This window comes from Thermobia domestica, unplaced genomic scaffold (genome assembly GCF_964235325.1).
Source record: "Thermobia domestica unplaced genomic scaffold, izTheDome1.hap1.1 HAP1_SCAFFOLD_2357, whole genome shotgun sequence".
Taxonomy (NCBI): Eukaryota; Metazoa; Arthropoda; class Insecta; order Zygentoma; family Lepismatidae; genus Thermobia; species Thermobia domestica.
In genome coordinates, this window is record NW_027658057.1 from 1 (window position 1) to 12,272 (window position 12,272).

Here is a 12,272-nt window from a genome sequence, read left to right on the forward strand (position 1 = left end):
CAGGCAGAATACTTAATAATAATGATAATTATACCCTATAAATTAAAGGAACTATGGGGAATATGGGAATAATAATGATGATGAAGTGAATAGTGAAAGAATTACAATCACACATGTCTTAACCGGGACCCAACATTTTGAGTTGGAGAACTTGCTTCGTTAACCATTCCCTCAATTTGTTAGAGAATCCTTTCCAGTTTCTCTTCTGGCTTCATCCCCACCAGCTCCTCACTCTTCAACCATAACTGCTTCCTGAAGGTAGCATCTTTCGCCAAAGGGTTCATTTTCGATGGCTGATGAATAAATAAATTAACAGTTATTAGATTAGAATCAATTGGTTATTAGTAGTGTTATTAAGCGAATTGTAATTTGGGTAAGATTTATTTTTTACTTTTTGAGAACATGCTTTGTTGTTCCCCAATAAGTTAGGAGTGTCCAATAAGTTATCTACCTAGACAGGAGGGAAGGGGCGGACGCCTGACACGCACGCCACGGCAACTGTGGGGAACCTCGCTGCGCAATGGTGAGGTCAGTCAGAGCAACGCAGTGGCCATGACGCCTGATACGTACGCCAAGGCAACTGTGGGGAACCTCGCTGCGCAATGGTGAGGTCAGTCAGAGCAACGCAGTGGCCATGACGCCTGATACGTACGCCAAGGCAACTGTGGGGAACCTCGCTGCGCAATGGTGAGGTCAGTCAGAGCAACGCAGTGGCCATGATGCCTGATACGTACGCCAAGGCAACTGTGGGGAACCTCGCTGCGCAATGGTGAGGTCAGTCAGAGCAACACTGGCCATGACGCCTGATACGTACGCCAAGGCAACTGTGGGGAACCTCGCTGCGCAATGGTGAGGTCAGTCAGAGCAACGTAGTGGCCATGACGCCTGATACGTACGCCAAGGCAACTGTGGGGAACCTCGCTGCGCAATGGTGAGGTCAGTCGGAGCAACGTAGTGGCCATGACGCCTGACACGTACGCCAAAGCAACTGTGGGGAACCTCGCTGCGCAATGGTGAGGTCAGTCGGAGCAACGTAGTGGCCATGACACCTGACACGTACGCCAAAGCAACTGTGGGGAACCTCGCTGCGCAATGGTGAGGTCAGTCGGAGCAACGCAATGGCCATGAGTATAGTGTTTGTGTGACGCCACGCACAATGGAGGAGGACCAGCACAAATTCCTTGGTTCAACTGGTGACAATGGACGAAAGCTGAATTCAGTATTGGGATCCTGAGAGCAAGCAGGAGTCCATACAGTGAAAACAACACCAGACGGTTTCCAACACCAACAATGAGGTCCAACAGGCTGTTTCCCAGTGGTTTGTAGGCCATTACAAAGACTATTTCTTTTTTCTCAGGAATTTCTTCGCTGCCCACAAAATGGCGACGGTGCATATACCTCCATGGGGACTACATCAGAAAACAGTGATGACCAGGTGAGCCTATCTGTCTTCCTTCCTGTCTAGGTAGATAACTTATTGGACACCCCTCGTAGGATCAGTTAATCATTATTCTGTGAAAAAAGCTTGGAAAACTGAGAATTCTTTTTGATATAAAAAGAAGAATGTTCCCATGTATGGCTAACGTTAATTCCTAATCATCAACACTCACCGCTCCGCAACGTAAGCAGGCAGTGCACGTAACGTAGCGGCATGTGTCAACTATTAGGAATTAGCGTTAGTCACAGAGGGAGCCATTTTCCTTTCATAATGAGCTTTATATTTGCAGTATCTACGTTATTGAGACATGAATTTAAGTGTATCAATTTAGAATTAACGGTTGTAGGAAATATACAAAAATGAGAATGATGTTTTCGACCTTTTTCTTGTTTATTTTACTTAAAAAGACAGTGAGTGGAATAAGTAAATACATATTTCTCTCTTGTACTATTAAGTTAGTAAATGGACTTCGAAAAGTCTTTGAAGCTACGCCCATTGAAAACGTCCCTTTTTTTTTTCAAATTTGAGGTTGTAAAACTGCATAACAATAATGATTTGCTTTGTACTACCTAGAATAAAATACTTTGGCGTGGAAATTTTAACTATATTACCCACAATTGAATAGGTTAAGTTTAATAGGGTACACTATAATCTCCTAACTTCAGGATTACAAAGACAAGTTTAAGTTACATTAGTTTATCCTTTATTGAACCTCCTCACTCTGTGCAATATTTATTTACTCCAGACACAAGCTGTAAAAATACCTAATGAAATTTATTACAAGCGACTTGTTAAATTAGCCTTGCACTGTCACCGCTAATTTATATTGATTGTCACTTTCAGCTCTTATTTTATGGACTATAATTCATATAATAGATACCACTATTACCAAGTATATATCAGTTTATATTATGCACAAAATATGCAGGACAAATAACTCCATTTCTCTAAGGAGGCGGTCCTGCTAGCGAGTCAGGTCCTCCCATGCTCTGCAGGCATGATGCCCGAGCGTTAAGACAAGCTCACCTCCTGCAAGTGCGAACAGTTGCTACCGTATTCTACGGTTTGACCACATCACGACAGAGTCCAACCCAATCCGGAATCTCTAGGTATATCCGAGAGGGCTTGCTCATTCCCGGCCCTGGTTACCTCTATTGTTCATTTGCTGCCGCCATTCACGTAGAAATATTACCTACAGGTCGAGATACTCGATCTCCCTCCTGTATCTCATACTGGATCCAATGGTACGTGTTAAGTCACTAGGGGGTTTGAGTTTAATGCCAACCCCTTATCCTGTAGAACTTTCTCCCTTCCACTGGGATTGGAAACTTTCACCCAGATAACTGGGATTGGCACCTTTTCTTAGTCACCGTCCAGTTTCCCTCCAGGAAGTAGACCGACGGCATGATCGTCCAAGCAATGCTGAACTGCCTTTCTTTTACATTTTTAGGTATTACGAACACGTTGCAACTAGGCTGCCTTCCGAACCTAATGGTACGTGTAGGCCACCGTTTGGGAGGTACCGTTACACTCCCTCGGTAGGGCCGCTCAAGCAATACGGAACTTCCTCTATTTACGGTGCAGACACACCGTACATTACCAGACTCAATAGCTGATGTGGACTATCTTCCTTTAAAGACAATGGTCATTTGAGAGCGCTGGCTGTTGAAGTACGAAAGTGCGTTAAAATGCATGATCCATTCTGTATCCAAGAACACGCACTAAACGCTCAATAAGGGCTTATACTACATTGTTCTTATGATAATTCATTGTTGAACAGGATAGTATGGAAGTGAAAAATGGAGAACACACAATTATGGATATGTTCAGTTACGAATTAAACTGAGATATCCTCAAAGCAAGCCGAAAACAAATATTAGTGCATTTGGACTAGGAATAGCGAATGAATGAACCACTTACTGTTTGTTTTTCAAATTTCGTCCCGGTGACACAACATTGCAAAATGATCCTCGTATGCGTCGACAAACAACATGCTCGAATAAGCTGCTCAGAGAAACCGTGGGAAAGTGTTCGAGTCACTGCTGACGAGTTAGGCACATAGCATACCACTGTCGTTCGAGACTTCGTGCAGTCGTCAGGTAAAAAAGTTAAGGTGCCGCACAATATGACACTGGGTAGCAAGAATAGCCGTTTGGATGTGTACAGTTCTTTGAGCGTGGAATGACCGGAAAAGTTTCCTGCATCGTAGTTGTAACTTCAGATGATAAACAGATCTGCTATGAGAATCATAATTGAACAGGACAATTGAATCCTGATCAACGTCAAGGGAAGTTTTCAAGATATCACTCCACCCACAAAAGATGTTGTTGCTGGTATGGTGGTCTATGATGGGAGTGATCCTCATGTGTTTCTTACGCGAGGTGAAACCATCAACACATCAGCACATTCCTGAGTTCTGTGAAATGAACAGGTGCATTTCGCCAGCCCTCCCACCTTGGAGTTTCGAAAAAAAACCTATGCCAATCGTTTGTGCTACGTTTGTGCCGGAATGTACCACAAAAATTTTCGTTTGTACCACTTCCGGTACGAAGTTATAATAGTTTTAAAGTGGGGGGCTGGGGAAACGGCAGCCCCCCACCTTGGAATTTCGAAACGAAACCTATGCCAATCATTTGTGCTACGTTTGTGCCGGAATGTACCGCAAAAATTTTCGATTGTACCACTTCCGGTACGAAGTTATAAGGGTTTTAAAGTGGGGGGGGGGGCTGGAGAAACGGCAGCCTCCAAACTTGGAATTTCGAAACAAAACCTATGGCAATCGTTTGTGCTGCGTTTGTGCCGGAATGTACCGCAAAAATTTTCGATTGTACCACTTCCGGTACGAAGTTATAAGGGTTTTAAAGTGGGGGGGGGGCTGGAGAAACGGCAGCCTCCAAACTTGGAATTTCGAAACAAAACCTATGGCAATCGTTTGTGCTGCGTTTGTGCCGGAATGTACCGCAAAAATTTTAGTTTGTACCACTTCCGGTACGAAGTTATAAGGGTTTTAAAGTGGGGGCTGGAGAAACGACAGCCTCCAAACTTGGAATTTCGAAACAAAACCTATGGCAATCGTTTGTGCTAGGTTTGTGCCGGAATGTACCGGAAAAAATTTCGTTTGTACCACTTCCGGTACGAAGTTATAAGGGTTTAAAAGTGGGGGGCTGGAGGAACGGAAGCCTCCAACCTTGGAATTTCGAAATAAAAACTATGCCAATCGTTTGTGCTACGTTTCTGCCGGAAAATTTTTCGTTTGTACTACTTCCGGTACGAAGTTATAAGGGTTTTAAAGTGGGGAGCTGGGGAAACGGCAGCCTGCCACCTAGGAATTTCAAAACTAAACCTATGCCAATCGTTTGTGCTACGTTTGTGCCGGAATGTTCCGCAAAAATTTTAGTTTGTACCACTTCTGGTACGAAGTTATAAGGGTTTTCAAGTGGGACGCTAGGAAAACGGCAGCCCCCCACCTAGGAATTTCAAAACAAAACCTCTGCCAATCGTTTGTGCTACGTTTGTGCCGGAATGTACCGCAAAAATTTTCGTTTGTACCACTTCCGCTACGAAGTCATAAGGGTTTTGAAGTGGGCGGCTGGGTAAACGGCAGCCCCCCCACCTAAAAATTTCAAAACAAAACCTAAGCTAATCGTTTGTGCTACGTTTGTGCCGGAATGTACCGCAAAAATTTTCGTTTGTACCACTTCCGGTACGAAGTTATAAGGGTTTTAAAGTGGGGGGGCTGGAGAAACAACAGCCTCCAAACTTGGAATTTCGAAACAAAACCTATGGCAATCGTTTGTGCTACGTTTGTGCCGGAATGTACCGCAAAATTTTAGTTTGTACCACTTCCGGTACGAAGTTATAAGGGTTTTAAAGTGGAGAGGCTAAAGAAACGGAAGCCTCCAACCTTGGAATTTCTAAACAAAACCTATGCCAATCGTTTGTGCTACGTTTGTGCCGGAATGTACCGGAAAAATTTTCGTTTGCACCACTTCCGGTACGAAGTTATAAGGGTTTTGTTGTGAGGGCTGGGGAAACGGCAGCCCCCCACCTAGGAATTTCAAAAAAAAAACTATGCCAATCCTTTGTGCTACGTTTGTGCCGGAATGTACCGCAAAAATTTTCGTTTGTACCACTTCCGGTATGAAGTTATAATAGTTTTCAAGTGGGGGAGCTGGGGAAACGGCAGTCCCCCACCTAGGAATTTAAAGAAAACCTATGCCAATCCTTTGTGCTACGTTTGTGCCGGAATGTACCGCAAAAATTTTCGTTTGTACCACTTCCTGTACGAAGTTATAAGGGTTTTAAAGTGGGGGGCTGGAGAAACGGAAACCCCCAAAAGTGAAATTTCGAAACAAAACCTATGCCAATCGTTTGTGCTACGTTTGTGCCGGAATGTACCACAAAAATTTTCGTTTGTACCACTTCCGGTACGAAATTATAAGAGTTTTGAAGTGGGAGACTGGGAAACGGCAGCCTCCCACCTAGGAATTTCAAAACAAAACTTATGTCAATGTTTGTGCTATGTTTGTGCCGGAATGTACCGCAAAAATTTTTGTTTGTATCACTTCCAGTACAAAAGTATGACAGTTTTAACTAGGGGGCTGCCGTTTCCAGAACCCCCCCACCTTCGAATCTCGAGATAAGACTATGTCAATCGTTTGTGGTACGTTTTTACCGGAATGTACCGCAAAAAAATTTACGTGCCTGAAGTTGCCCCCCCCCCCTCTCTCCCAAATTACACCAAACGTTGCACATCGTTAGTGCACGTTAGTGCATTTAGAACTAACGTTAGTGCTATCAGCGTTTACGAGATATTGAAGATTTTGGTGGGGGACCAACTTCATATGAAGTTAGCCCCCCACCCATCTTTATGCAGACAAATTTTCACTAAACTTAGCGCATCGTTAGTGCATCGTTAGTGCACTTAAACACACTAAGCACTACCGTAAGTGCTACCATATTTTGGGATTATTCAAGATTTTCGTTGGGGGGGCCAACTTCAGAAATATCAAATTCTATACAAATAGAGGTAGAAACATGGGGTTGACGGTAATCGTTAGTGCATCGTTAGTGCACTTAAAAGCACTAAGCACTAACGTTAGTGTTACCACATTTTGAGATTTATTCAAAATTTTTGGTAGGGGCCAACTTCAGAAATATCAAATTCCATACAAAGTGTCAGTATTTTCAGGAATCAGTAACGAATGCACGAATTACTTTGTTAGTGCTTGAAGAGGGCGCAAATTCACGCTGACCACCAAAGATATTTTACTTGTAGCACCTACACTAATTAAGCACTAACGTTAGGGGTTGGTGCACGAAGAAGCACTAACGATGCACTAAGGATTGTCCTGGAAATGATCATTAGTGCTTTTTAATTTGGCAGAAATTGGACACAGTGAAAAACTCCCCTTAAATTTCTTATGTGAGTTTCCTGAGATGTAACTGGCCATAACTACACTAATAGTGAAGCACTAACGAAAACGGCTCTAATTTTTTCGTTATTGGTTGAAGTGGGGCGCCAAGTTCATGAAAGCTTCCAAAGGTCTTTTTACTTGTAGGACCTACATTAATGAAGAACTAACGTTAGGTGTTAATGCACTAAGAAGCACTAACGATTTCAGTAGAAGAGGTCATTAGTGCTTTTGATTTTGGCGGAAATTTGACGCAATGAAAAATTCCACATACATCTCTTATGGGATTTTTGTGGCATATAATTGGCCATATCAACATCAATAGTTAAGCATTAACGGAACTATGAGTGTTTTGCAGAAGCGCTAACGATACATTAACGAATGGACTTATTTTTCGTTACTACTTGAAGTGGGAACCAAGTTCACGCTGGCCCGCAAAGGTTTCTTACTTGTAGCACCTACACTAATGAAGCACGAAACTTAGATGTTGGTGCACTAGGAAGCACTAATGTTACAAGGAAAGAAAATTTTCGAAATTATCGTGAACTTAGCGCACACTACAAGCACAAACAAAAAAAATAGTTTTATACGTTAGTGCATTGTTAGTACTTCTAGAAGATACAAGTAGTTTCGTTAGTGTTTCACCATTAGTGTAGAAATGGCCAATTATAAGTCTCAAAACTCCCATAAGAAACACATGGGGAATTATTCATTGTATCAAATTCCCATCGCATTCAAAAGCACTAATTACCTCTGTTAGTGCAATTGTTAGTGCATCGTAATTGCTTCTTAGAGCACAAACATTTAAAGTTAGTGCTTCATTAGTGTAGGTGTTACAAGTAAAAAAAAAACTATGGAGAAGTCAGCGTGAATTTCGCACCGACACTTTAAGCACTAACGGAAAAAAGTCCAATTCGTTAGTGCTTCTATAAAGCACTAACAATTTCGTTAGTGCTTCACTACACTGAGAAAAAAAATTGTAGGTGACATACTTAAAAAGATAGGTTACATGCATAATTCCTGTAGTTTTTGGACTTAACGTACAGCAGACGTATAACTGAAAACGCATGTTTTATAATACTTTCTGTATAAGTGTTCCATCAATACGTACTTTCCGTATGAAACAATATAGACGGTCAGCATCTCACATACAAATATACGTATATAACATACAGCTGAGGAATGTAACATAAGTATATGCATGTGAACTACGGAAAACTGTTACATGTCAGACATCCTGCAACGGCATCATGTAACATCGAAGGGCAGTGCCTATGTAGCATATGGATAACGTGTGCTCCGGTACTGATTTCTGTAGTAAGCAAGAGGATAACGTATATTTGTACAATATACCGCTGTCCGGAGAACGGATTTTTCTCTGTGTATGAGTGTAGTTATGGCCAATTACATATCACGAGACTCACAAGAAATTTAGGCAAATTTTTCATTGAATCAAATTTCCGCCAAATTCAAAATCACTAATGATCTCTTCTAGAGCGATCGTTAGTGCATTGTTAGTGCTTCTTAGCGCATCTACACCTAAGGTTAGTGCTTCATTAGTAAATGTGCTACAATTAAAATACCTTTTGAGGCCAGAGTGAACTTAGCGCCCCCACTTCAAGCACTAACTAAAAACTTAGTGCTATTCGTTAGTGCATTGGTAGTGCTTCTAGAAAACACTAACAATTTAGTTAGAACTTCAATATTAGTTTAGTTATGGCCAATTACATGTAACGAAACACATAATAAATTTATGGGAAATTTTTCATTGCATCAAATTTCCGTCAAATTCAAGAGTACTAATGATCTATTCTAGTGCAATCGTTAGTGCATCGTTAGTGCTTCTAGAAAATACTAACAGTTTCGTTTGTCCTTCAATATTAGTGTAGTTATGGACAATTACATGTCACTAAACTCCTATAAGACATTTATTGGGAATTTTTAATTGCATCAAATTTCCGCCATATTCAAAAGCACTAATGATATCTTCTAGTGCAATTGTTAGTGGTTCTTAGTGCACCAACCCCTAACGTTAGTACTTCATTAGTGTAGGTGCTACAGGCACAATATCTTTGGAGGGCACAGTGAACTTGCTTCAACTTCAAGCACTAACAAAAAATTAATGCCATTCATTAGTGTATCGTTAGTGCTTCTAGAAAGCACTAAATGTTTGTATGGAATTTGATATTTCTGAAGTTGGCCCCACCAAAAATCTTGAATAAATCCCAAAATATGGTAATGCAAACCTTAATGCTTAGTGCATTTAAGTGCACTAACGATGCAATAACGATTGTCTTTAACTGCATGTTTCTACCTCTATTTGTATAGAATTTGATATTTCTGAAGTTGGCCCCCATCTAAAATCTTGAATAAATCCCAAAATATTGTAGCACTAACGTCAGTGTTCAGTATTTTAAGTGCACTAACGATGCACTAACGATTGCCGTTAACTCTATGTTCCTATCTCTATTTGTATAGAATTTGAAATTACTGAAGTTGGCCATCCCACCGAAAATCTTGAATGAATTCCAAAATATGGTAGCACCAACGATAGTGCTTAGTACGTTTAGGTGCACTAACGATGCACTAACGTTTGCCATTAACCCCATGTTTCATCCCTATTTGTGTAGAATTTGATATTTCTGAAGTTGACCGCCCCACCAAATTTTTTTGAATAAATCTCAAAATATAGTAGCACTAACGTTAGTGCTTAGTGCGTTTAATTGCACTAATGATGCACTAATGATTGCCGTTAACACTATGTTTCTACCTTTATTTGTATAGAATATGATATTTTTGAAGTTGCCCCCCCCCCCACCAAAAATCTTGAATAATCCCAAAATATGATAGCACTAACGTTAGTTCTTAGTGCTTTTAAGTGCACTAACGATTGCCGTTAACTCAACGTTTCTATCTCTATTTGTATAGAATTTGATGTTTCTGAAGTTTGCCCCCCACTTTAAAACTATTATAACTTCGTACCGGAAGTGGTACAAACGAAAATTTTTGCGGTACATTCCGGCACATAAACGATTGGCATAGGTTTTGTTTCGAAATTCCAAGTAGGGAGGCTGCAGTTTCTCCAGCCCTCCCACTTTAAAACCCTTATAACTTCGTACCGGAAGTGGTACAAACGAAAATCTTGGGGGTACATTCCGGCACAAACGTAGCACAAACGATTGGCATAGGTTTTGTTTCCAAATTCCAAGGTAGGGGGTTGCAGTTTCCCCTGCCCCCACATTAAAACACTTAAAACCTCGTACCGGAAGTGGTACAAACGAAAATTTTTGCGGTACATTCCGGCACAAACGTAGCACAAACGATTGCCATAGGTTTTGTTTCGAAATTCCAAGTTTGGAGGCTGCCGTTTCTACAGCCCCCCCCACTTTAAAACCCTTATAACTTCGTACCGGAAGTGGTACAAACTAAAATTTTTGCGGTACATTCCGGCAAAAACGTAGCACGAACGATTGCCATAAGATTTGTTTTAAAATTCTTAGGTGAGAGGCTGCCGTGTCCCAGCCCCCCACTTCAAAACTCTTATAATTTCATACCGGATGTGGTACAAATGAAAATTTTTGCGGAACATTCCGGCACAAACGTAGCACAAAGGATTGGCATATTTTTAGTTTTGAAATTCCAAGTTTGGAGGCTGCCGTTTCTCTAGCTCCCCACTTTAAAACCCTTAGAACTTCGTACCGGAAGTAGTACAAACGAAAATTTTTCTGGTACATTCCGGCACAAACGTAGCACAAACGATTCGCATAGTTTTTGTTTCGTAATTCCAAGGTTGGAGGCTTTCGTTTCTCCAGCCTCCCACTTTAAAACCCTTAGAATATAACTTCGTACCGGAAGTGGTACAAACGAAAATTTTTGCGGTACATTCCGGCACAAACGTAGCACAAACGATTGCCATAGGTTTTGTTTCGAAATTCCAAGTTTGGAGGCTGCCGTTTCTCCAGCCCCCCCACTTTAAAACCCTTATAACTTCGTACCGGAAGTGGTACAAACGAAAATTTTTGCGGTACATTCCGGCACAAACGTAGCACAAACGATTGGCATAGGTTTTTTTTCGAAACTCCAAGGTGGGGGGGCTGGCGAAATGCACCTGAAATGAACTGCTAATCTATCCGCAAGTATCCAGCAATAGTCAGCAGACATGATTTCAAAATGCTTGCCCACGTGTACTGCAGAGAACGGTGGAGGTTCTGCATGGGTTGTGGTACTAAACCCTTCATCCTCCACCGTATTTCCCTGATATTTCTTCCACTGATTACAACCTATTAGACTATTCGGCAACTGTGCCATTTCTGGGGATGGAAGATCTAATCTAATGTTCGGGCAATGTAACGTATGGTTGCAGACTTCCTCGTATCATACAACTTATCTTTTATCATGAAATCCTATTGTCAACTGAGCGATGAAAAAATGTGTAATTGCAGATGGTAACTACGATGCAGGTATAATACTCTTAATTTCTTTTACCTTTGGAAATTACGCGTCTGGGACGGACATTTCATTCGCATCGACCTAATACATGTTTTGGTTAGACTGACACTGCAGTTTAGGACCTTTTAATCCAAGTTAAGAATATCGGTGGTAAAATATTTAATTTTTGGTGAATCTAACGAGAGGGTGTAATATTGTTACCTTGTACAAGTTACTTACTTCACAGTAAACGAAGTACTCCCCGGTCATTGATTCAACCTCTTCATCCACTGACAAGTAAATGTGGGTAGCAGCGGCCTCTTTTGGACTCTGTAAAATAATTAAAAATTTAAAAATACACCTTTCGTCATCCAGTACAATAACTGAAATGAACCAAAGATAAGGATTTTTCACACAAAGATTGGTTTAATTGCTTTAATAATTTTACTGATTTTTTTTTTTTTTTTTTTTTTTTTACTTGGGTGGATTCCCATGGATGTTGGAACAAATTGAAGCTTCTTACCAAATAGAAGTTGGATACAATAGGCTTCGTTAGGTAGAACTCCCAGCCGTGGGTTCCGTTGAAGATCTGTGTGTTGACTGCGCCTGGATGCAGAGCGTTCACTGTTACACCTGCACAGAGGATAACTCTCATTAGAATCTTAACATTATTCAATTTCTTTCACAACATTGTTAAGTGTGGATATAATAATCAAGAAGAAAGTTTCATTTTAATCCATGTATCACCATCTATTCTTCATATATGGAAAGGAAAACTGTATACCAACTTAATTCCGAAAATTGCTTTCCACGTTATGATGAGGTATACAATCAAGCGTAGAGGGAGTTACCAAATTTGGACTTGTGCTTCTGGCTTGAAATAGAATTCTTACATTGACATTTCATAGCCTTAGAGGAAGGCTTGCAGTTTAGTTACATCAAGTAACTATCAAAGCCAGACAGATTGCGTCGTAATGTAGACCAGGAACGGA

At 41.0% G+C, this 12,272-nt stretch overlaps 1 protein-coding gene across 1 annotated transcript; it reads right to left on the bottom strand.

The window, feature by feature from the left end:
- Positions 1 to 6: 6 nt before the first annotated feature.
- On the bottom strand, positions 7 to 11,913 carry LOC145678303 (retinol dehydrogenase 14-like; the record flags this gene model as incomplete). Its single annotated transcript, XM_081748314.1, has 3 exons — positions 7 to 293; positions 11,521 to 11,610; positions 11,804 to 11,913. Coding segments are annotated over 3 exons (314 nt in total), but the record flags the coding sequence as incomplete, so codon positions are not given.
- Positions 11,914 to 12,272: the final 359 nt, after the last annotated feature.